The sequence below is a fragment of the Chrysemys picta genome, chromosome 1 (assembly GCF_011386835.1).
Source record: "Chrysemys picta bellii isolate R12L10 chromosome 1, ASM1138683v2, whole genome shotgun sequence".
Classification (NCBI taxonomy): Eukaryota; Metazoa; Chordata; order Testudines; family Emydidae; genus Chrysemys; species Chrysemys picta.
In genome coordinates this window covers 100,795,145-100,821,841 of record NC_088791.1, presented here as the reverse complement: position 1 = coordinate 100,821,841, position 26,697 = coordinate 100,795,145, and the positions used below count along the sequence as shown (strand labels likewise).

General features: G+C 37.5%; 1 protein-coding gene across 3 annotated transcripts; it reads left to right on the top strand.

Annotated features, from left to right (window-relative positions):
* Positions 1-742: 742 nt before the first annotated feature.
* HCFC2 (host cell factor C2) lies at positions 743-22,174 on the top strand. Of its 3 annotated transcripts, none has more exons than XM_008177145.4 (16): positions 743-952; positions 3,272-3,420; positions 3,841-4,001; positions 4,794-5,002; positions 5,586-5,670; positions 7,985-8,088; positions 8,595-8,783; positions 9,719-9,898; positions 10,619-10,668; positions 11,741-11,900; positions 12,655-12,855; positions 14,340-14,416; positions 15,284-15,424; positions 16,819-17,016; positions 17,984-18,269; positions 19,129-22,174. In XM_008177145.4, exons 1-16 carry the CDS (start codon positions 778-780, stop codon positions 19,152-19,154), a joined length of 2,391 nt encoding a protein of 796 aa, XP_008175367.3. In that variant the 5' UTR covers positions 743-777; the 3' UTR covers positions 19,155-22,174. The 3 variants fall into 3 exon arrangements, with proteins under 3 accessions (XP_008175367.3, XP_008175366.4, XP_042703216.2); XM_008177144.4 differs by having other exon boundaries at positions 744-952; positions 16,819-17,004; XM_042847282.2 differs by having other exon boundaries at positions 812-952; positions 3,149-3,420.
* Positions 22,175-26,697: the final 4,523 nt, after the last annotated feature.

The window sequence follows — 26,697 nt, the reverse complement described above, 5'->3', positions numbered from 1 at the left end:
TCACCTGGAAAGATGCGCTGAGAGCACTCCACGCCTGGCTGAGCAAATAGGAATAGGATTTTCAAAATTCCCAGAGAATTTAAAGGGCGGGTCTGACAGTTGGTCACCTGAGGGCAGGACAGTAGAGTTCAAAGTGATGTCCAGAGTGGCTAGAATAGACATTGTGGGACACTTCTGGAGGCCGATCAGAGCACATTAATAGACCAGGGCGTCCACACTGGTGCTGTGGTGCTCTAACCAGGGCACAGCAAGTGTTATGCTCCTCAAGGAGGTGGATTACTGGGGCGCTCCAGTCGCAGAGTCCAGGTGCTCCATGTGCCTTGCCAGTGTGGACACCTCAGGAGTTAGGGCGCCCGGGGCTGATTTAATGCACTTTAACTTGCAAGTGTAGCCAAGCCCTTAGCCCTGCCTTGAGTGCAGGGGACTGGACTAGATGACCTCTCGAGGTCCCTTCCAGTCCTGCGAGTCTATGATAATACTTTGTCCTGCCAGGAGTGCCAGGCACAAGTTGCCATCTGTAGGAATTTGCTACCTCAGGTAGCAGTTTTTTACAACAGGAGTTTCTTACACTCCACCACCGCTCAGTAACTGCTGCAGGGAGCAGAGCCCTGCAGGGCGCAGTTCCCTGCCCCACACGCTACGCTGGCGTGGGTCTGACGCAATCAAAGGGACGTTCCCTTGGGGCGGCTGCTGCGCGCGCGCAGTCCAAACGCCTCCTCTTCTCGCCACCCGCGGCCACCCTTCGCCCGCGCGGTGCATTGTGGGAGTGGCGCCAAGATGGCGGCGGCCGCCGCCGCTGCTGCTGCCCTGAGCTGGAGGCGGGTCCCTTCGTCCACCGGGCCGGTGCCCCGCTCCCGTCACGGGCACCGCGCCGTGGCCATCCGCGAGCTGGTGATCATCTTCGGGGGCGGCAACGAGGGCATCGCCGACGAGCTGCACGTCTACAACACGGGTATGGGGCGCGGCCCGCTGCGGGCGGGTCCGGAGCCGCCGCCACGGCCGGGCTGGGCGCGCTGGGGCTGAGCGGATCTCCCCAGGGAGCCAGGGGTGCGGGCGGGCATATGGGGGGTACACGTGTGTGAGGGGGCGGGTGGGATGTTTCCTATCTCTGCTCCGCTGATTTCCGTGGGACTCGGGTTCAGCCCTGGGTGCCTGGCGGCAGCTGCTGTTGTGTGGGCTGCAGGCCGCTGAGAGAAAAATCTTCCCTAGATTTGGGTCCTGCTGGCGTGGTGCCGGCATTTGAATGCCGAGGCTGGATTTACTCCCTCTTCTAAGGCAAAGGAAGTTAAGTCCCCAGGTGTGAATCTGTCATATTCGCCTCTTTAGCTAGGGAGGGTTGGATGGAATTGACTGAGAAGGTGCCTGTTGAGCAACTGGAGAGTAGTTTATTCCTCTTGTCTCTCCTTCATCCTCCAAATCCCACTTGTTCCTTCTAGTGGCAGCTCAAGGCACTGAATATGAAGAGAAATAGATCTGGGTTAGAAAAGTGAATGTGGCTGCATTGGGAGTTTTTCCAGATAGCCACTCCTGAAGACTAACTTTTATATTATTCATGAAAGCTTAGATGCTGAAACATTTACTGCACAGCATTCCATCCGACTGGGATAGTTGTGTAGAATTTCAGTGTGTGACATAAGATGGGGAATAAGTAGGCTGTTCTGTACAAATCAGTTTTTGCTACTGCTGGTTGGGATAAGAATTAAAGGACACCCAAGTTGAGAAAATGAGAGTTATACCATCATTTTACCTCTCCAAATGCAAGTACTCTAGAAACATATACAAATAGCAAAAAAAAGTTATGATTTTTGTGAAAGCATTTTAGCTGAAGTCAGGGATTGTGAAAATATTTTGAAGGTAGCTCATTAAGAGGAGAAATGTTAGGTTTTCTTCTGAGCAAAATTTTACCATACCAGCTTGCAGATAGGACTTTGCTACACTTTAACAGATGCAGTCAGTTTAAAAACCCCACTTTTTAAAATGTCCTAATCTACTATACTATTATAAATAACACAGGAGATTGGGGAAAGTGTTATTTACATTTTACTTTGTGTATTTACTGTATTTCTTGTAGAATTCGTTTAATAGTTTCCCCTATTGTGTGCAAGTGTGTGTGTGGGAGGGCGGGAATCTGACAGCTAAAGGGGAGAAAAATATTTACAATAAGAAAATTCAAATGTACATGTATTACTGGTAGGGGTAAATATAACAAAACTTTTTAACACTGACTAGATGTCAAATTGACTGTCCATTTAAAACACTGTATGGTAGTAAAAGGGTATGTGACTTTGACCTTTATTTCATTGACAGTAGAAAGATGTCTTTTCTTTGGAAAGAGTCTGTGGAAGTCAGTGAGTCTGAGTAGTGTGAGAGACTTTTACTAGTTACCTGGGCCATGTCTTCTCTAGGGATAATTGTGAAGAATTCCCTGCAGTTGTTAACATTAATTCAGTTTCTGCACCAATCTAGTTAGACTTTGTGATAGCAGGGTTAGATGACATAGTGCTGAAAACAGTGTCAGTAATGGGCACCACATCTTCACTAAAACTCTGAAAGTTGCTAAATCCGATTAATCTGAACTGGTGTTGACAATAATGGGAATTTTTTTCAAAAGGTTCTCTAGTGTCGACAGGGGCATAGAGTGTGTGATCTAGAACTTAGTATAACTGTATAGGAAGCCAGAACTATTTCTGTTGTGTGGCTTGGGCATGACAGTTACCCACTTTGACCTTGTATGCTCGATCTGGGACGGTTCCACAGATTTGTCACCAAAAAGAATGTCTCAGATATGGGAATCTCCCTCACATCCTCTGCAGTGAAGACTGATACAAAGAATTCAATTAACTTATCCGCAATGGCCTTGTCTTCCTTTAGTGCTTCTTTAGCATCTCAGTCATCCAGTAGCTCCACTGATTGTTTGGCTGGCTTCCTGTTTCTGATGTGCTTAAAAATTTTTACTATTAGTTTTTGTTTTTTGCTAGTTGCTCTGCAGATTCTTTTTTGGCCTGACTAATTATACTTTTACACTTGACTTGCCAGAGTTTATGTTCAGTAACAGCTGTTTCACAGAGCAGTGATTAATGTGTTGTTTCCATCAATTGACTTGCTTTTTTATTTTATAACCTCTTTATTGTTATCCTTTCCCATTCAGAGCCACCTACAGTCAATAAAGAAGAAAGTGTCTCTTATGTGTCCCTCTTTTGATGGCAGAGTTGTTAAAGGAGCATCAATTCACTCTGTTGGTGTTAAAAATATATATTTTTTTATACTATAGCTACAAATCAGTGGTTTCTTCCTGCTGTTAGAGGAGATATTCCTCCAGGCTGTGCAGCCCATGGATTTGTCTGCGATGGTACCAGAATATTAGTGTTCGGAGGAATGGTTGAATATGGAAGATACAGTAATGATTTATATGAATTACAGGTAAGAAATGCAATAAAGACCTTTCAGTTTTAAAGATAGCAAAATGGATAAATGCAACAAAAAGATTCCACTTCTATTTAAGTAAAATAATACATTGAGTTTGGAATGATCTGACAGTCTGCAACTCTTAGAAAGCTGGCGTGGATAAGCATTGTAATTAGGTTTTACTTCATCATTAATTTATTATCAGTTGTTACTTAGCTTTATTCCTGTTTGATTTAGGAGGGTATCAGGAAATATTCAATGAATTAATACTCAGCTAAACATTATACAGAATATATGCAAAGAATAGTCCATGATGTTATAACCTTGACTCTCAAATTACACTTATTGATTGTATGTGAGCAGATTTGATTTCTGAAGCTTTTTTCTTTTTTTTCCTCCCTCTTTCTCTCTTCCCTCCCCCTTGCCCCTCTTAAGGCAAGTCGATGGCTGTGGAAAAAAGTAAAACCTCAGCCTCCATCTATTGGTTCACTACCTTGTCCTCGACTTGGCCACAGCTTTTCTTTATATGGTAACAAGTGTTATTTATTCGGTGGCCTGGCAAATGAAAGTGAAGATTCAAACAATAACATTCCCAGGTATGCTGATTGGGTTTAATCAAAATATATAAATAATAGATGTAACAAGACACAAACCAAAAAAGCTTCCAAACTGTTCAATGAAGAAGAAATTTTTTTCATGTCCCAGATGGTAAAGTGATGGAATTACTAGAAATGCATGTTAGATAGCCTTTGCAAACTAAACCTTTGCTATAGTCTTCCCATTAGGCTTGTTGCAGGGAGAACTGGCTAGAACAGAGGTGGTCAAACTGGCCCGTGGGACCGTCCTGCCTGGCCCTTGAGCTCCCTGCCAGGGCGGCTAGCCCCCGGCCCCTCCCCTGAAGCCTCAGCTCACCATGCCGCCAATGCTCTGGGCGGTGGGGCTGAGAGCTAAGAATCTTGGTGTCACTTTTGAATATGGCTTTTTTGTGGAATGCCACATGTCAAAGATGGTATGAAAGCAGATTTTCTTCGATGTACAGTTTGTGCCTGATATCTACTCATATTTTGTTCCTCGTTACATTTAAATATCATCTCAGTATTTTTAGAATGAATACTGGCCCTATGTTTAGCTTCCCTTTTATAAATTGGATCTTCCTCCTTTTTGCTTGTTTGAAAAGAATGCTATTTTGTGGAGTTTGTTTTTATTCTGTTTGTAGAGCCCCTACCATCAAATGTTTGGGTACTGTAAAAATAAAATCATTATAGCTCTGCTATAACCTTTTGGGAAAAAAAACAACAACTTAAAGAGGTGAATTTTAGACCCTCAGCAATGTTCCCTTTTATAATCCTTCAGTTATATTTTTCAATATCTTCCTAATATTACACTAGATATTTAAATGATTTCTATGAACTGGAGCTGCAACATGGTTCTGGAGTTGTAGGATGGAACATTCCAATGACCAAAGGGATCTTGCCTTCTCCTCGAGAATCCCACACAGCCATTGTGTATTGCAGAAAAGGTTTGGGAAATCCAAAGATGTATATTTTTGGAGGGATGTGTGGCTGTCGACTTAATGACCTTTGGGAGCTTGACATAGGTGAGTTTGGTCAATGTGTGAAGCAGTTTAAGTGCATATCTGGTGTTTAGGAAAGTGAAACCCTATGATGATTAGTGATATGATATATAAGTGCAGTTAACACATGATTTAATGACATCCAGTGTGTAGTCTTAATGCCATTTTATTCAGTGGGACAAGATGTGTCAGATTTCTATGACTGTATTACTTTTACCACTAACCTACTGCAACATTCACTTGCACACCGAGATCATTGGTTTTACTAGGATATCTTAAATATTCTTACCAAAATAATTAAAAATTTATTAGCCTTAGTGAAATTGGGATTATAATCTCAATTTCAAATTGGTAAACAGGTTTGTCAACCTATTATATAACTCTGAAAAGGACAGTCAACATAAACATCATCTTAGTGTGAAGTTCTTAAACTGTGTAAATATGAATATAGATATTAGCTTGAAAGGGGCTACTTTCCTGCTTTGTTAAAACCTAATTGATAGTAGGTACATGCACAGTATTTCCTGAAATCTAGGAAGTGATATGCACAAATAGCTATATAGGATATATTTATTACTCTAATAATGCTATCTTTTTTTTTTTTTAGAAACAATGACCTGGTCAAGACCAGAAACTAAGGGGACGGTGCCACTTCCTCGCAGTCTCCATACAGCCAATGTAATAGGAAACAAGTATGTCTGTTGTTAAAAGCTCAACTATAGAAAGGTACACCTAGTAGGAGAATGATGATATAGTGTTTCTGTATTGGATTACCCTTACCCACCACTGTACAACATAAAACAGCTTTGGCCTTGTGGAATGCTCTTCTGGATGTTGTGCCTTTGTGGAATCTATGGAGATAGCAATATGCCATCATCTAAATTAAGGCTGTTAGTGAATTTTAATATTACTATGATTATTACATCCTTCTCACGCCAATGTTGGCGCACAGGGCAGAAACCAGTCTCTTCCATTCCTCTCTGTCATTAGCTGCTGCTTCCATCTGCTCTGGGGTGTTGAGATCAACTCTTCTGCTCTCCCTGCTAAAGGGTGGTCTTAAGGTTTCTTTTGGCCACCCTCATTTCCTCACACTCGTTGGCTTCCACTTAACAGCATCATGTGGGAGCCTGCATATTGGCATCCGGAATACATGCCCCAAATATGCCCAACGCATCCTTCTAATTCTAGTGGAGACGAGCTGCTGGTTGGTAATTTCTCGGATCTCTTTGTTGGTAGATAGTAGTAGGTACATAGTTTTCTGTATTCACAGCTTTTCGCCGCACGCCATAACATTTAACAAATTTCAAAAACTCATGAAAATAGAGACAGCTTTTAATACATGTAAATAACCACCCATGCGCTTTTGCGATTGCATAATGATAATCCATAAAACAGGTAGTGTAATATTTGAACATATGGTAACACATACAATTATCTGAAAGATGGGTCATTCTATAGCTTTTTAGGGACTTCAATATTGTAATATACTGGAGTTGAAGAAAGAAAGGAAGAGAGAAACATTCCAGATACTGAGTGAGAGTAGGGAAGGGGGGGGGGAGTGTACATTGAAATGCTAAACTTTAGAGTGATATTTTAAAAAGACGGATGTTGCTTCGTAGTATAAATAACATTTAGCTTGAATAGATTTTTCCAGGCAATACTGCTGCTAACAATTTAGGGGGAGAGAGGTAGAGCTTGATCATTACTTGTACCTTTTCATTTCATAGGCCATCAAAGTGCTGTGGAAATATATACACACATGCGTGTGCACCCTCCCCCCAGCCCCATAAACTTCCATCAACAAAACTGAATTCTATATCCAGAATCATTTAATTAGACTGAGTCATGCATGTATCTAATTCTTTCCCTAGTTCCTTTGTATAACTATACAAAATAACACCTAAAATCTGGAAAATTGCTGTGTATTCTTTTACTCTCTAGATCAGTCGCTCTCAACCTTTTCAGACTACTGTACCCCTTTCAGGAGTCTGATTTGTCTTGCATACCCCAAGTTTCATCTCACTTAAAAACTACTTGCTTACAAAATCAGACATAAAAATACAAAAGTGTCACAGCACACTATTACTGACAAATTGCTTACTTTCTCATTTTGACCATTAAATTATAAAATAAATCAATAAGAATATAAATATTGTACTTACATTTCAGTGTATTGTGTGTGTGTGTGTGTGTATGTGTGTATATATATAGCAGTATAAACAAGTTGTATGAAATTTTAGCTTGTACTGACTTCGCCAGCGCTTTTTATGTAGCGTGTTGTAAAACTAGGCAAATATATAGATGAGTTGCTGTACCCCCGGAAGACCTTGGAGTACTCCCGGGGGTATGTATATCCCTGATTGAGAACCACTGCTCTAGATTACTCTTTTACCTGCTAGCGTAACTCAGTCCGTCAGATAGCTTTAACAAAGTAAATATACTTGCTTCCAATTTAATCACCTTACAGGTTGTATGTATGGGGTGGGGGAAGAAGAAGAGTGCCCTCTGAGGCAAGATCACAACTTCTGATTTTTGTTATTCCTAAAAACTGTTATCAGATTGTATTTCATACAACGCATTTCTAATTCTGATATCTGACAGTCTTTTAAAATGGTCTGTTGTGAACAATACATGGAAGGGCTGTAAAAGTTCTGTGTAAATGTTTAACGTCTAAATATCTAGCAGTTTCAGGTGCCTTTATTGATAATACAAAATTAATACACCTCTGGCATATTTCTTAAGTGTCCTGGTGCATAATGTGGCATATTTCTCGTAGTTATTTTGCTCAACACTTGATAGGTGTAACAGCACCGATTAGAAAGAGACATGGGGCATAAACAAACTCTTGATTAAACAAACTATGATTGAGACACTAAAATCTTGTAAATATTCTGTTTTTGTCATAGAGTCTATAGTGAAATGGAATGATGCAACAGGCCTGGGAATGTTGTTAATTAGCTTTGTCTTTTTTTTTTTTCCCCCCCATCCCTCTTCCCTTATTTTTAGAATGTATGTTTTTGGTGGATGGGTTCCACAGACAGTGGAGGATGAGATTTCTGCTCGTGATGGTGAATGGAAGTGTACCAGTTCATTTTCTTATCTAAATTTGGGTTAGTGTTTCTGCCCTTCTTGATGATGATGATGATAAATTGAACACTTGTTTTAACAGATGTAAACCTATGAGTAAAGTAGTAAAAAAAAAATTCTTAGGTGACTTTAGAACTAGACACGAGTTTCCTTTTAGTTATGCACACTAAACTACCTTAGGACCCATACCTTTTTACTCTACATTTCCACATGATGCAACCAAAGATCAGGAAAATGGCTTCTACAAATTTGTCTCCTGGCAAAAAAAAATGTAATTGATCATATATGATACAAATCAGTGTGAGTGTGGGCTCAAATGACTTGCCTGCAATGTAGATGATATCTGGTTTAACTTCAGAGGTTAGAGAATATTGGAAACATTAATGATTCAAATGAGTAAATATAAACCTATGTATATTCTCACAGATGATCACTTTCCCTTTGACTAGTTAGGTGGATTATTATCTGTATTCCTTGTTTTGAAAACACTTATTGAATGGTACTGATTATTTCAAGTTTCATTTACTAGATACCACGGAATGGATAGGTCTAATCTCAGATTGTCAGGAAGACAAAAAGAACTTGTTACCCGGGCCAAGAGCTGGACACTGTGCTGTGGCAGTCGGCACTCGACTGTACATCTGGAGTGGTAGAGATGGTTACAGAAAAGCTTGGAACAATCAAGTTTGCTGCAAGGATCTTTGGTATTTGGATACAGGTGTGTAAGAACATAATAAAAGTACTATAATCTGTTGTACATTTTACTACAATAGAAACTTGGCATCATACCTGCTCAGAAGTTTTAGTCTATAGCAAATTCAGTGAACTTTTAAATCTCAGATTTTTCTAGTAAAATATTGCTTCAGTGTTGATGCATTTAAAGATTATTGTTACGGCTTTCTGCTAAAAACAATGATCTATTTCACAGGCCTCAAATTCCACACGCCTGCAAAGAGGTTTTATGAGGCTAAATTCAGTAAAACACCTCTAAGATTCTTGAGTACAAGATGCTGAGGGCATATTATCTAAACATTTGTAATTTTTTTTTTTCCTGATGTGCTCTTTACATTTGCCTTAATTTCACTTTATTGTTGTCCTACTGCTTTCACCACGCTAAACAATTGCTATATTTGGTGTTTGCACAATTCAGGTACTTGTAAAAGGTTGTGTTCCACTCTTAGTTGCTTAATGAAACTTATAATATTCTCACGTTTTCTCATAGGTCGTCTTCTGCTGCTTAGCCATTTTTGTTGAATTCTGTCCAATTGCATTCAGTGCTAGAGATACTTAGAACCGTCTTCTGGGTGCATCCTCAATAAAGCTGTCTAGGGAGCCTCTGTTCTCCGTGATCTTTGAAGTGATGCCTCTGCATATGCAGCATAAAACCTCATTGGTTTTTCTGCTGCCAAATAAGTAAGAAAAGGCATGAGACTTGAAAAAATGTGCCTTGTATGACACTCGAGAGAGACAATTTAGTGTTTTCTGGCTTTATTTTATAACCAGTTTGAAAAATGCTTTTTGTCACGTGGCCTATGCCATATGTATTTGGAGATATGAGAACCGTTGATGTACTGTCATTACGCAAATATCATTTGAACTGCAATGAAAGAACAACTTTAAATATTCCAATTGTATTTAATTGGTATCTTTTAGAGAAACCACCAGCACCATCACAGGTACAGCTGATCAGAGCTACAACTAATTCTTTTCAAGTAAAATGGGATGAAGTTCCTACAGTTGAAGGATATCTTCTTCAGTTAAATGCTGACTCCCCAGCGCCTACAGTGACTGGTGGAACTGTGGTTCCTGAGACTGCACTGCTGAATTCACAAGGTAATACTGCAATATTTCCCTTAGATGAAACTACATTTCTACAAAGGTTCCTGTAGATACCTTAATTTTAAAATGGATAGTTAAATATGTAAGATAAAGACCCAGATCCTTGGCTATGCCTAGGGAGTGCACACACTGCAACTCAAGAGTTGAAAATCTGGTTGTAAACTGCCCTTGTGCTTCCTGACCCTGAGTTGGCTGAATGGTGGAGTGGTTCCTTGATGTAAGCTAGAACTTCATGAGCCTGGAAGTGCCTTACAGAGTCAAACTTTTGATATGAGGCCAGAAAATACAATGCTCAGAATGGATTTTGTACTTTGTTATATGATATCCTGAAATCTAGCTGCGATTTTGGCCAGTACGTGAAGTAGTGGGGAATGAGTTCAAAGGTAAGTTTAACATCCTATTTGTATGTGACTTGAAGGAGAAGGTAGTGGGAAAAGGATTTCCATTGATTTTGTTTGCTCTTACAGTTTCATTTCAGACTTAGTGCTACTGTAACTAGAAACAGGGATTTTGACAGTAAGACAAAGGGCCTGATTCTCATTTATACAAAAGCGCCTTCATACTGCTCTGGCGCCTGCTCACTGGGATAAAATAGACTCCATATAAAGCATTTTAATGCTTCATAGAATCAATGGGTGTTTGTTTTTGTTTACCTGTAAGGTGGTTCTACTCAACAGCAAAGTCTATAATCAATGACTATCATCCTTCCTCCAGGAATCAAGCTGGATCTTCACAGCCAAACAAATCACATGGTTCCTAATCATGTAAGTGTAAACTGAAGATTCTCAAATCAGGACAATGTTTTAATGATGGTCTCGCTTCCCACCCTAATTTGCCAATTTTAAAAAAGTCTGAAATATTTTTAAGCTTAAAAAATGTACTGCTTAATTACATTACTTTTGTTCTAATGATGCTACCTCACTTCCTGATTGAATGGAGCGTCTTGAAAAGCCATTGCTGATGATACAAGAGGGAAGCTGCAGTTGCACTGAGTACTTTATGGTAGTTGGGAGCCTGATCTCAAGAAGAAAATCTCCTTCGTCATCAAAGTCCCAGCAAAATGGGTACAGGGAGGCAGAGAGGATATGCTACTTTATTAGAGCCTTGGTGAAATTCCTTTCTTTGTAGCAGGCTCCTAATATGGTGTTTGGAAGCCTGTCAGTAGCAGCTGGCTCCTAATATGGCCGTTGGAAATCTGTGAAAAGCAGTGTGTGTACAGCTGACTTCCCTTCTGCCCTGTTAACAGTAAAAGAAGGGTCATTAAAAGAGAGATTCTGGTTAAAAAGACTTAAACTTTCAAAAATCTAGATTAGGTCATAAATGTTTAAGGCCTCTTAAAACAGGCAAACTTGTGTGGAATCAAAAATTGAAGACACTTAAAGGCTACAACTTGTTCCTCAAGACTAATTGGGGATCTTAATGAAATACAAGTTTTCTTTAATACTATAGTTTCCTGCAGGAAGCCTGTAGGTATGAGTATGGAAGTGGGATTGCTAATAAAATTTCTTAATCTTTTTTGGAATATAGTTGAGCCTACGTAATTGTACTTTATGTGATTATTTGCAAATAAACTAAATGTACCTGATAACTTTTAATGTGCACTTCCATTTAAGAATATCAGCGGTTTCCAAAACAGAGCTTTGAATGTTACAAGGACACTATCAGATCAAATTTAGAATTTATGAAAAGCTTGTTTTACAAGTTTAGTTACTTCCATCTTTATTTGAAATTCCAGTGGAAAGGTTTTATGAACAAACATGTCCTTGCAATGTTTGCAGCTCAAATTGTAAACTTTAACAATTGTTGTAAACAAACAATTGTTTTCTTTTTGGCTAGGTACAAGTTAGATCTAATTCACTACTAAAACTAGAAGCTAAAGAAAATATAACTGAACCTGAAAACATTGTTACACAAGAAGCTACAAAGAAAAACCATCTAGATTCTAGAGGATTCAAAGAGTCAAATGCCCCCTCGCTTTTGCCAGCGTGCACCTTAGGTAAGAGTTTATTCAGTAGAGACTAAAGAAAAGTTGGAGTTAAAATCTTGCAAATACAGCAAAGCTAGAATATTTGTGTGTTTTTAAAATTAAGTCTTTCATGAAGTATTTATTACTGTACATATTTATAACAGTGGGGAAAGATGAAACCATAATTTGTCCCTAGTTTATTGTGCTTTAAGCAAAATAAAGTGTTTGGTTCTGTCACTATAATGACAAATACTGGCTATAAACAGCTCTCTACAAGAGAGAGATCTGTTGCTACAGGTTGAAAATTGGCATGCCAAAGTATCAACCCAGAAACTAACTTCTACAGTTTATAATATTCCTGGTCACTTAAATTGCATGCACTGGCAAAAATTTAGGATTTCAAGGTTGCAGATGTTTTTGCTACTAGGAATTGTTTTCTGATCAATGTTAAAATGTTTACCTCCCAGATTTAATGCTTAGCAGAATAACAGAATTTAATCAGATGGGCCTATTTTATCAATCAAGGAACTAAGAAGCATCTCACGTACCTGTCTGTACTTAGGTATTTTTGTGTTTTGTGTAAATATATCAACTGGTATGGGGGGAGAAATTGATATTAATTAAATAACACCAAAGTTGGTGTCTGGCAAGGATCTTACCAGAGTCATTCTAGTGAATCTGGCTAGCATCAATTCCTATAGCAGACTAAAAAATAACTAGATTAGGCTGATATTTATCAATTGACATCAATATTGAAGTTGAATTAATATTTTCCATATTGCAGGTCCTCAGACTTCAGCAAATGTAGCTGAATTACATGACTTGGACATACGAACTGTAAATCCTGATGCTTCTGTATCCAGTACTGTCTCCAGCACACAAACTATGGTAACCCAGCAGGCTGTTAAAACTGAGTCATCAAGTACAAATGGGGCAGTTGTTAAAGATGAAACTTCACTAACAACATTCAGTTCAAAATCTGAAGGTTTGAAATGTGTTTCACATACTGTATTTTGAGCCATATTTATCTAAGGCCATCCAACTTCTAGTGTGGTGGGAAATTTGTCATCTTTGAATAGTGGCTAGAATTAAAATAATGGTTCAGGCATTGATGATATTGGACAAGCTGAAAGATCTCTGCCCTGGTCTTACTTTAAAATGAGGATAATCCTTAAACACCTTTGTAAACCATTTTGATTTGTGTGGGTGAAAAGTGCTACAGATGTTCATTATAAGTTGACAAAAATCCACGTTTTAGATAATGGTAGCCACCAATTAACCAAATTTATTATTTTAGACCGACCACCTCATAATGTATGATTGAAATGTCTGAAATGAGCAGGTTATGTAAACTCAATATATAAACAATGCCAATACAAAATTTCTTGATGGAAGCAAATATGCAATATTTGCCATCACCTGGGAGCAGTAACTACTGGTTGACCCTCTCCTGGTGATGTCTTGCATACACAAGCCTATTCTAAAAATTTGACACGTAAGCACAGAATACAAATGAAATGATTAGATTTGTCTGAATCTTAAATAAAATTATTATATAATGTAGTGAATTAGGTTTTTTTTCTCTTCCAAGTGGTGGATTATTTTAAAAATGTATTTTCTGTATTCCTTGTTTAGAGTTCACATGATCTGTACTGATATGCATGAGTAAGGCTCAGGTTATGTCACTTTCAGAGACTTCCATGACATTTTCCACTTCAGCCCCGGGGCGACGGCTGGAGCTGTCAGCCGGAGGGGGGACTCTAGCACTCTCAACCAGCCTGGGGCATCCCTCGTGCTCTCAGGAGCAGCGGGGGGGACCCTGGAGCCGCAGCAGCTGTGGGTGCTGGACCTCCCTCCCTCCCCATTTTGTCACGGTTATTTTTAGTAAAAAGTCAGGGACGGGTTACGGGCTTCCATGAATTTTTATTGCCCATGACCTGTCCGTGACTTTTTACTAAAAATAACCATGACAAAATCTTAGCCTTATGCATGAGCAATACATTTAAAAGTATTCATTGCCTAGGTTTAAAATTTAGGTTGTTCATACTGGGTAGGCAATTTCTGCCCCAGTCTGATTTGTTTGTGTACAGTCCAATACTGATGTAAACAGAATTTATATACTACTTTAGGCCATAACTATTAATAATGCCACTGCCTTAGAATTGTGTAGGTCTAGTCTCCTGTTGATGCTACCATTTTAACTGCAATGGCATGCAACGCCAGACACTCTTAAGAGTTGTTCTGTAAATTTAAAACCAGCAGTTAGTTTAAAAAAGCTATTAAAATTGTCAGGTTGTAAATAGCACTGCATGTAAAACTTACCAAACTATGTCTTAAATACTGAAGAGACTTTTGCAAGAGACACTTCTCACTGAAATCCATTTACAAATTTTATAAGCTATGAAGTTTGTCTTTACATGTCAATTGTTTTATGTGAACTAATGTTTTTAATATAATTCTTGTTTCCAGTTGCTGAAACTACTTTTATAATGCCTTCAACCAAGGTCAGCACTGGTCACACAAATAACTCGACTGTGCACTTATCTGTAAGTATGTGACATTGCATAATAAAACTGAATAATTACATCTCTTCTTAGTCTCAGGTCCCTCCCAGTAGTTAGTTATATTTTGTTTGAAAGAAAAACATGATGCATTGCTTAGTAGGTTGCTGTGAATAGTACAGATGAAAATTATACATTGTATCCAGTCTCTCAAAAAATAAGAGCTGTGTTGCAAACAGTTTGGTTTGAGAGAGTGTAAATGAAACAACTACTCAGGAAAGGTGGGAGGAAATTTTAACTACATTTCAAGTGTAGGACCCCATTTCGTATCACTCAGTATAGTACAACTATGTGCATATAGCTGGTATGTGTAATAAAGTAATAAATGCATTCTGTAATTAGTACTTCGATTAAAATAGAAGTATGTAGTCTTGCATACTTTAGATTAGGCATTCTGCATAGTTTCAAACCTATAGATAGTTTGTTTAAGTTCCTTTTGAACTCTGAGATGAGCTAATATAGAACTACTTGCCCCTTTGGAGGTGACAAATTCTAATGTCCTTCCTAGAAGAACCTCTTTTCTGGGGCAGTACTCTTAGAAATGGTATCAGAACATCAGTCAATTTGTATTTCTAATAGATGTTTTACTAACATATCTTGGCACATACTATCTGCATACCTTTCACCTTATGTGTTTGGAAGTACCAGTGTTTTTAACAAGTTTAACCACTCAGTATTTTAACTGCATTTGAGTAGTAAATGTATACTTGTTCTTTTGAAGTCCAGCAAAGTGTAACTTACTGGAGTGACCCTGGGAGTTCTTTTTTCATACATTTTAGTTTTGTGAAATGTGACTTTTTTATGTTGTGTTAAAGTATGGGTGGTCTATATAACGTGTTCCTCAAACATTAGAAAACTACTCCACTAAGGCAGATGGCAACAGTGAAAACAAGAGAACGACAGTGGTACGATGTAGGAATTTTTAAAAGCAACAGTGCTTTGGTGAGCCAGTACTATTTGTTGCCAGAAGAAAAATTAAGCATCTCCAACAAGGTAAGTGCTATTTGTGTATTCTTAATTTTGGAATGTGTTGCCCATGTATATTAACTGGTAGAGACTAAAGGTTTGGGAATTTCTTGGTTTGGCACACTGTGGAAGGAGCTAGTGCTAATAGGAGTTCTGGACACAAAGGATGCTGGCAGATATCTTGCTTACTTATGGTTTTTCTGAGGCTAAATCTTGAATAAAAGATTCATGCTGAATAAAATGCATGATTATAGGGAAGGCGCACTTAAGTTTTTACTAGTTTTATGCCAGCGTTACATAGGAAATAGCTCTCAAGCTGGTAAATTTTCAAACCAGGAAGAACTTTTTGTGTGTGATCACTGGAGGTATGAAAACCTAGAAACCTGCAACTGGATTTCAAAATTAAGAAATGGTGTGGGTTAGCTATACATTTTTAATCTAGTGTCTGTTTAAATACAACTTTGAAACTTATTCACTGAGGTCTCTTCTCCTTTAATTGTGACTCTTTTTAATATTCATTAACATTGTTTGACATTACACATGTCCTTAAGCAAATGAATGAATTCTGTATTGGTTAGCAGCATAGTGACTTAAAGATTTATACAACTTTATTTTCATGTCAAGTCAAAGTTTTATATCTCATGACTATAAACAGCAACTTTTGAAATAAAAAAAAGTTAAGGGACAAAATATAATAGCTTGGGCATAAGACTATACATTTTTTCAAATGCATAACTTAAAAAACTTGTGCCATTCCCTTCACTTTTTTTTTTTTTTTTAAATCACTTACACTAATGCGAGAAAGCAATCAAAAAGCATTTTTCAGGAAGCGAAAATAGGGATTACAGTTTTAATTGTTTTTTACCTTATCTATCATTCCTCTGCAGTAGGTCAGTGCTTTAATTAGTATGATTTTTGTAAATTACTGAAATAAAAATATATATTTAGTTTGTTTAAAGAAAACTCATAGAATTGTGCCACTAATACAAAGCAATGTATGGCAACTCATGTGTTCCCTACCAAAGCAAATAATTTCTCTTTAGTCCAGTATCCTGCCTTTATCACTGACCATAATTAGATGAAAAAACAAACAAGCCATAATATGTTGTGTTCAGTATAACAGAGCACACTTCACAGTGAAACAGCAGCTGAGGATTTCTTTATTACTTCTGGGGATTATAAACTTTTCTTAAACACTTCTGTTATAAGGGCTTCTCTTTAACCCTTATAACAGTTTGACCTAACTTCTTGGATCTACTGTGTATATACTGTTCACGCACACTTCTAAAATCACTTTAAAATTAGTTTTTGCTTAAACTGAGCCTGCCACCTGCTAATCTATTAGGTTAGGTGTGATTTTTTTTTATAGTGTTTTACAGGTAAACTTATTTACTTGAATTTTGCATTATTTAAATTTTCAGGTGGAAAATGCAGATGTCCCAGACTACAGTTCACTTAAGAAACAGGATCTCTTTCCAGGCACTGTGTACAGGTTCAGGGTTGCTGCAATTAATGGCTGTGGTGTCGGCCCTTTCAGTAAAGTCAGTGAATTTAAAACCTGCATTCCGGGTTTTCCTGGGGCACCTTCAACAGTCAGAATCACCAAGGTGAGAGAGCTGGTTAGTATTTCAGTTTGTGTAGTGTTGTGTTGTCTCCCAAACCTAATCTGGTAATTTCTGGGATTTTTACTTAAAAAAACTGTCCTAGCATATATTGTCAAAAGTTGATGGGTAAATTCTACGTGCTGTAACACTTTTTTGTGTGGCCTTCTTGTTATGAACCACATTCAGACACTTAACATTGAGATAGAGGTGTTGATGAAAATATTATTACCAGGTAACAAATACTTTTCTCTGATCAGTACAGACTTTGTCTAGTGTTGTGTTAAACTGTCTCTGTCCTGAGGTGCTTGCAGCTTAAAAGAAAAGGACTGACAACAAGACGTTAAAAGATCCAAAGAATGGTGGTGATTTAGAATGTTGGTTTTTTTTATAAATCAGGTAGTAATCATGTTAAAATGTTGGTCACTCTGAGAAGTTTTTAAAATGACATTGAAATTTAATATTTGTGTCTCAATGACTGTTAAATTTGTACACTTACAAATAAAAAGATGGGTTTTTTTGTTTTTGTTTTTTTAACTGCCAGCCCAACAAATTCAACTTGGGATCTGAAAATCAGTCTCTGCTTTTTCTGGCTCATGTTATATTACCAATAATACATTTTAAATAGTTTCTTCCATTATTTACACTTACACCACCTCATTCCCTTATTTGTACATCTGGAATCCCGGTGTTTGTTCTGCTCTTTGTTTGTTTTGCATAAGCTAGAGTAGAAGTTTTCTGTTTTCCATACCTGTTTTAGCTCAGGCTTGCTATCAAGAGTAAAAGGTAGTAAATGCTTTTGTAAGTAAAGTAAGCAGCTGCGACTCAGAACAAACATAAGGACTGGTGGTCTGAGTAAGAATGTGCCTTTTCATTCTCTGTAGAGTATAACCACACTTAAATGGTAATGGAATTTTATGTAATGTGCTTAATTTACAGTGGAGTATCAACACATTGTGATACTATGTTTCAAATTTTTCTCCAGAGTGTAGACTGTATTCATCTTTCATGGGAGCCACCTGTTTCACTTTCTGGAAATATCTTGGAATATTCGGCTTACTTAGCTATTCGTACCACACAAGTACATGAAAACCCAAATCAGCTTGTATTTATGAAAATATACTGTGGTCTTAAAACATCATGTATAGTGACTGCTGCACAGCTTTCAAATGCCCATGTTGATTACACCTCCAGACCTGCTATAGTGTTCAGGATTTCTGCAAAGAATGAGAGAGGGTATGGACCAGCCACGCAAGTTCGATGGCTTCAAGGTAAAGTGGATACCAAATGTAGCGTTAAATGGGATTTATCTGTACTATGAGAAATCTATTTATCAAACTGTTTTTCTGTTGTTGAGTCCATTTTTCCTTAGCAGCATGCAGCCTCTTCTGCCTGAATGATCTGTAGAGTTTTTAGAAACATTTGGTCATTAATTTAAGTTCCGCTTAAAACTTTCAGACAACTTGTTCTATTAATTTGGATGCAAGTAGAAGCTGAAAAGTAAAAAAATACTGAATCATTATACTGGTTCACCCCACAGGTATACGTTATCAGAAAGAACCCAACCAAACTTTAGATTCTAATTAGCTTCATTTCAACTTCAACATTTTTGTCCTGCTGATACTGCCAACTAACCTAGTAGCATCCACTGTTTTGATTGGATCCTTCTGTCCTTTTTCCTCTTTAATCAGAGAGTAATTTATTGCCTCTGTATGAGGTGTCCTGATTTTGTTCACTTCCAGTAAGGGCAGTGAAATCACTGCTTTCTCTTAAGGTTTCTGAAATTGTGTTTAGTATCTTGGCTTATTAGGACAATGAGCCACTTGTTACTACTCTCTAGCCTTTACATTTAAACCAGTAAAACAATTGCAGGGCTCAAACCAAAGGTGAGCTATTAGAAAACACTATTGTCCACACTTGAAAACTGTTTCTCTAATCTGGGGGAAGACCATGTAGAAGAGTTCAGTTTGGTGTTTACTATTCCAGCCCTGCTTTGAGGGTTTTGGCAATAATCTATATACTGAAATCTCTAGATACAAGCTTCAAGAATATGGTCTATTTGAACATGTCAGACCACTTAAATGTTCCATGACTTCATATAGATAATAGTGTGTCTCCTTCTTTTCACAGAAATGAAAACATCAAGTTCAAAATAGAAGCACCATAATAAAATTCAAGTTATGAATGTAGTGTTTAACATTTGTAATATTTTGTAAATGCTCCAAATATTTTATTTTTGCATTGTTTTTATCTTAAATTTATACGAACACTTTTTTTTATATTTTAAACATCAGCATTATGCAGCCTTGCTCAGGTTGAACTACCATATATGGAAATTCTTATAGTGAAGATAAATAATTAGATACTGATTATCTTCTATCAACAACCATTTTAATAATTAACGTTTTAACAATCACTGCCTTTTAAATCTGAAATTGACTCTTGAAGCAGAATTTAAATTTGTTACAATTGCAGGTGTACAAGATTATCCGCCACTTGTGCCAGTTTTAAAAGATTTCGTAGAGATTGCCCGTGTTGAAATGTCATTGCACAGATAACTTTGTAAAGCCTCATGATCTCTGTTCGGTTGAAGTTCTTATACCACATTCATCACTGTGGTATCTGAGTGCAAGGTGAACATTTCCATTTATTATGGTATCTTAAAATGTATAGAATATTTTAATATATATACTTTTTGTAAAGAAATGATTTTTCTACTATTTGTAACACATATTTTAATCTTTAAAGGCATTCCCTGAAGATATGCAAATACTAGGAAACTTAGTCACTTCTGTTATGAAAAATATAAATGTAATGTAAATGCACTACTATTAGTTGGGATTATCCTTTTGAAGTTGTACAAATCTTAAATCTGTAAATATTCTTAATGTTTACAAAGAGACCTCTCTGGTCTACTATTAAACCCTTCATGAGGATTCATCCATTTTTTTTAAACCCATATGCTTTGCTTCCAGCATATGCTTGCTTTTTGCACTAATAAGAATTTAATGTACCTCATTCTTATGTTTGTAATCGCTTGTGTTGCTTCCATAACATTTCTGTAATATTTTAGTCTAAAAATTTAACCAAAGTTAAAATACATGGTAAGCAGTTTTGCACATATTATATGCTAATTCTTATGACATATTTATTCCAGTTAGTCTTCATAACTGCTTGATTGGTAAAATATACAGGTAAAGCAATCAGTTCAATACTCCCATTTACCTGTCAGTCATTTTTCATTAATTAGATAGCTATTTAGCTCAAAAAGCACTGCTGTTAGGAATAGGTTGATCCATTCCTGTGCTAAAGAAAATAGAACAAATGTAAACATTTCAATGCTATTTATTTTTAAAAAATCATTTGTTTACCAAAGTGTAGAGTAAAATGGCTGAATTGTGTGAGGCCACTAGGTGAATAGATTTTGAGGCAACTAATAATAATTTTTATTAAATGAGTTACTGCACATGTGCAATGAAGTTTATACTTTGCACTTTAAATTTTTCCTTCGATGCCAAAAGAATATACATCAAGATGGAATTACTTGCCTTTTTCCCTTACATTTATGTTAAGAACATGCACTGTAAATATGTAATCTTAAAAATTAAGAATAGACTTGCCTGTTTATTTTGTTTTGGTTTTTAATGGGGGCATAGATATTTGGTAAGATTCTCAAGAAAAGATTGGCTAATCCAAATATGCTGAAGTAAATTTTATGGCCAAACTTTAGACTTCTAAAAGTCAGGGTTTATAATGGAAGTGCTGATACAGCCTTAACACAGCCACAATCTGTGATGCCATGTAAAAGCACTGGGGACTTTACAAATCTTCGTTGTAGAATTGATTGTGACACAGGAGTGTAGTATAAATAGTTCTACTCATAACAATAGAAAACCTGACAAGAAAAAAACTTGTGCATATAGTGTTGATTTCAACAGATTCATTTGAAGCTGAGTATTCACATCATGAATTTTTATATAGGGTTTTTTCCTGCAGACAAAGTTAAATGGGCTTAAAAACATTAGTATAATGGTCTACTTTATCAGTTATGACCTTGACACTACCCAGTAACTAAAATCTCCACTTACACGCAGGCTGTAACTAGAAAAGTATAACTTTGCTTTTCTTATTAGTACTGTGAAAGATGCCTTTAGAAAACATTTGTTGGTTGGTAGCTGTGATTGTAGTGATATTATTTAAGAATAAAATCTGTTGGGTACGTCCATGGATGGAGTTTTTGCACTTGGTTTCATATACTTTGCACATTTTATTTTTTTAAAGGGTGTGTCACGTTGACCAAAGGTAAAACTGTGGTGTTTTCAATCAAAGTACGATTTCTGTGTAAGTGTACTTACAGCTGGCTTTATGTAAGTTTTCACTCTCTTCCGTTATCCCAGTTGGGTAATGTTTGAATAGTGAACATATGCAAATCTCCTGTTCCGTGCTTTGCAGTTTTACTTTAAAATTAAATTACGTTATACACGGTGAAAATGCACATTGAGGTCTGCTTCTCAGAACTGTACTTGCAAAATGTCTAAATCCCACCTAAGTTTCATCTTAGAGAAACATTTTATTTGTTTATAAACTAGATATTGGACAAATATACTGAGATGTCTGTTCCAGTTTTTAAATTTATTTGAAATACAATTGAAATTAGCTGTTTGAGAAACTGCATCAGAAGTCCTCATTATTCCATATATGTCATTGTTAAAATACATGTAAACAAAACACCCACATTGATCAGAATACAGTATCAGATTTGTAGAAATTTCAAGGGGTTTGGTAGACTTTTCATGAAAGTTCTGACTATATAAGTAGAAAAGTCATGCTAGTTGTAGCAGATATTGCAACAACTTAAGAATGTTTTTGTGAAATTTGAAATAAAATGAACGAGAACCAACATTTTGTGTTTTAAAGTAATTATAGCAATATCTTCTAATATAGTTTGAAGTAGAGCACATGATGACCAAGCCAGAAACTTTGGAGATATAGTTAACGATACTATTGTTAACTGGTATTTCAAGGTGGTTGATTTGAGGTGGTTATAGTTTTATGGCTTGTTACTTCAATGATCTCTATAAAGAAAATTGACGTTTTGTACAATGAAAAAATAATTGAATATATCTTATTTCAAAGCATTGTTTATTCTTTGTAATAAAGTGGTTGTCCTATAAAATGAGTTGTGTGTCAGTACTTTAAATTGAGAACTACTTGTGTACAAATTTCAAAGGTTAGAGTCTTCTGAAAGATTTTGTTCTTTTAGGTTTTAAACTTAAGAATTTGCTTTAAGAGGTACAGAGAAGGAGGGCACTTTCATAATACAGACATGAATGTCAACAGTACCTTTACCCAGAACAATTTTAGATTAAGAAATTTCTGGACTATGCAAATGCATCTCTTCTGCCTGTCTCAAAGAAAATTGGATGGATAAGGAAAGACAGAGCAGACGTGAGTAAATTAAAAAGTCTTTGTTTCTTCTTCCTGGTCATGACTGAAATAACTTTGACAACCTGACTTTTTTTTTTTTTTTTTAATTTATTGAAAGCAAAATACTTCCAAATGAGAATTCTTCATTCTTATATAAGAAACATTTGTTTCCCAATGAACAGCAGATGTTCTATAAATGTACATTTTGCAGTTAAGATTAAAATACCTTTGTTTTTGCTTAACAACAAACCTCAGGTGTTATGATCAAAAATAGGGAATGATTCTCAAGGTCATCTAATTCTGACTTGGAAGCACTAGCAGCAGTGTCCTTTTAAAAAAAAAAAAATTTTTTTCCAATGGTAAAAATATCTACAGTTTCTTTGCCAGACTTGAGCTGTTTGCTTCAGTTCACTTGACAGTACTAATCTGTCAGTCAGCCTTGTTTTGATGTGCCACAACAGTATCTTAGTATTACCAGTTATTCAAGATTGTTCTACTTGGATGGTTCCAGGACACTTTGAAAATTGTGTAGAAAAGTTGTTTTGACACTGACATTCAGAGGTGGTTTGAACTGCATATTTTAACTGCCAGTTTATAAATAAACAAGAAAACACTGAAAGATTGACACATTACAGTGAGAAAAGACATTAGTGAGGGACTCATCCCAATAATTGCATTGACCATGTGTATGTGACTCAGTACTACTCACTAGATGTTCTCCAAACCCATGAGTGGTTAGGTTATCACTGAACTTAATTTCTCCTCCTGGTCAATACCCATTATGAGTTTGTTTTCTATAGTGTTTATTACCTTAGACCTTAGTCCATCCCGTGCTTTGCTGCACATTGGGCTACCCACATTTGCCATCCTCACCTGTCAATTGCCCTTTTCTCCAAATCTTCCCCTTTCACGTTGAGGTGCTTGATGTCGTTCAGAACTGTTCGTTTCCATGTTATTCGCGGTCTTCTTGTGTTTTTTCTGGCTTCAATTCAAGAGCGGTATTTGGTACGTGTCATTTATCAGTCTACTGGAGGGACCTGAATGGGGAGAAAAACTGCTAAAAAATTACCAGGTAAGAAGTTTCTTGGTCTGTTGCACAACTTCTCTCCTCATTCATCACTAATGGGAAGTAGCCAGCAGTGAATCACAGAAGTAGGGGGAAAGGATAAGCAGGTTTAATTATAGCAGAATAATAGGCAGGAATGGAAGTTCTCCCCTCCTTCCATATAAAGCAAGGAATTGTAACCAGCCCAGAAGCATGTTCCTACCAAAGGTGGCTGCTGCTGCAGAGGACTGAAAATGTACTCATTCTTCAGGTGAGGTTCCTACGCTTTCCTAAATGCCCCTAGGGCAGAAGTGGGCAAACTACGGCCCGCGGGCAATGTCCTGCCTGGTCCCCGGCCCCTCCCCCGCAGCCTCAGCTCACTATGCCGCCAGCTCTCTGGGTGGCGGGGCTGGGAGCTCCTGCCGGGCAGCACGGCTGTGAGAGCTGCTGGATGTAGTGTATTAAATTGCTTCCTGTAGGAATGTGCTACTTACGGAGCGCCAGAACTGGCAGCTGTGGTAGTACACCGTAAGTAGCACATTCCTACAAGGAGCAATTTTAATACATTACACTGGCCCTCCAGACAGTTTTGGAACCCCGATGTGGCTCTCGGGCCAAAAAGTTTGCCAACCCCTGCCCTAGGGACTTCTGTGAATAATTTCCCAGGGATTGCGGATTGAGGCACTTACTCATGAACAGAGGTTTCTGGAACTATAAGAATATCCTTTCCCTCACACCGGCAGCGTGGTTCTTGTATAGACAGGGGAATTAATTCCAAAACTTGCCTGTTGGAGGGAAGGACAACTAGAAGGGCTGGCCTGAGTTTGCATTCAATGTTTTGTTGGGTTTTTTGAACATGTACAATTTTAAAGATAGTGTGGCTGCTTTTTAAAACCCAAATAAAAAAACCTTACGGCTCAAATATTGTCTTCATAGAAAAAGGGGAAACATTAAAACCTGAGAGCTATAGTGAGTTACTGACAGCGGTTTTGAAGGTTATTTTTATATCTAACAATAAAAAATGTGAAAATATTGCATGTCACATGTACAAGCGGTCAGTGTAAAAACTATTTCAAACTGGTTTTTGAAAATACACAAACTGAGTGCTTGTTCCATTCAAATTGTTCCCTTCAATTGTGAAAAGTGGAAAACCTGTGTCTTGGGTTGCAGTGTTCTCATGTTATGGTAACATTTCAGTATCTGGTATTCTGATTTTAGATTGTGAATAGATGGGTCTTGTGTACAATGGGATTTAGCTACCACTGCAACCCCCTACATAGCTACAATTTACACCAATGAAGTGTGGTTTATTTGAAATGAGGGTAAGATGCTTTGATTATAAATCCTATATAGGCTAATGATAGGCAGTGGTGTAGCTACAGCTAGTATAGTATAAGATCTTGAAAATGTTTACTCCTGGTTTGTGTTTAACCAAAAAAAAAAAAAAAAATTATGGTAGGAAAATTTCTGTAAAATGAAAAATTTAGAAATAAGAACAGGAATTCTAGTTGCACTAAACAATGTATCAATTACCTGTGGCTAGACTACTTCCTAGATAGAAAAATGAGGGAGATGACAGGGATATCGATTGGGAAACTGACAGACAATGTATACTGATGGACCTGAATTCTGATGCCAATTACTGAAAACACAAAAGGAGTTGGAGCAGTATCACCACCTTATTGGAGGGCCTTGTTAATAAAGGACAAAGCAGCCAGAAGTATATGAAATGTTATAATCTTATCTACACTAGCCTAACCCCAATCTTCACAATTATTGTGAAGAGGAATATCTGAGGTATATTAACCTTATAGAAGATTAAATTACACAGGCATGTATCAAATGCCTGTGCTGTAAGAATTTGGCTTGACTTACCCCCCTGCAACTGCCTAATCCTCTGAAGATGCAATTCTGAGGAAGTAAGTAGTGTTGAGACAGATCGGTGACTTGTCTAGTGTAGAAGCCCTAGAAGCAGGCTGGCTGGCAGGCACTTAAATGTCCTAAACTAGGTTCCTAGCATAGAACACATCCTCCTCATGATTAGGAACTTTTTTGTGTTAAGTCTATGATTTGAGAGATTCCCTGTTGCTCCAGGTTGACTAAGCAATGCCTTTCTACAATGTGATCTGATTATTGCCGGAGGAGGGCAAGACATAACTACTGTGGTGTGTCTTATGAGTATAGCTGGTGATACTCTCTCACTGTTTACTGCTGTCCCTATCTCCAGCTGATGCAAGAAGAGCTGTGGTGATGTGGTATGGATTCCTTTCAAACTTACTGAGAGAATTACTAAGGGAGTAACTGAAGAGACTTGTAAGAAAACCTAAACCTGCAGATTAATCAGCTCTACTATAACTAGTCAGAAGAGAGACTAACTGTGGCAGATCAGAGAAGAAATGGCTAGCTCATAGCCTTAAGTAAATGAAACAGCTAGAACTGGGCTGTAGTTCCCCCTCCCATTATGTAATAATGAAATGCCTATGGTTGAGCAAATCAGCAGGTATGTTGCTATCTTGAGTAAATGAGGACCTGGCTGTTCCTGGCTCAGTCTACCTAAAGGAAACGAGGCAATAGCACAAGCAGTCCATATGAAGTCATTAAAGTTATGCCCCCAAATAATAGCTGGTATGCTCCTTCATGAAATTGGTTGCTCATGCTGAAACCCTAAGAGCAAGAACTGGGATATTAATTGGAAAAAATACAATTCTTGCCCTCCATGACTTAACCAGGGAAACTGACTCAGATCTACAAGAATGAGAACATTTACCCCCAAATTGGTGATGTTCTCAATGGTTGGGGATATGAATGTGACTCCTGCATTGTACATTACCAGAGAGCTTGGAGATGAATTTCTGATTGGAAATTAAGAGGTAGAGACTTCATCCAGTACTGGATTATTACTGGCTTGTGGTTGCAAGTACTAAAGCATAGACCTCTGGGGCATGTGAGGGGGGTGGGGGGAGTTTATATGCAAAACAACATTGTAAGCTTTCAACTGTTAATACTTTACCAAAAGTAATCTAAAATCTGATATTTTGTGTGGGATGGCCCAGAGCGATTATTGGGGATGCAAGGGTTAAATTGTCAATGTATAAGCTGTTTCCCTTCGAAGAATAGACTTTAGCCCCCTGAGAGTATTGTTTCATACAACGGCAAACCAGATAGCATCACTTCCAATAAGTGCAACATACAGCCTGCTGTATTGTAAGAGGATATTCCAGAAATTG

Coding starts and splice junctions, on each gene's coding strand:
- HCFC2 (XM_008177145.4), top strand. CDS start 778: ATGGCGGCGGCCGCCGCCGCTGCTGCTGCCCTGAGCTGGAGGCGGGTC. Junction 5,003..5,585: donor CCTTTGGGAGCTTGACATAG/GTGAGTTTGGTC, acceptor TTTTTTTTTTAG/AAACAATGACCTGGTCAAGA. Junction 11,901..12,654: donor TTTGCCAGCGTGCACCTTAG/GTAAGAGTTTAT, acceptor TCCATATTGCAG/GTCCTCAGACTTCAGCAAAT.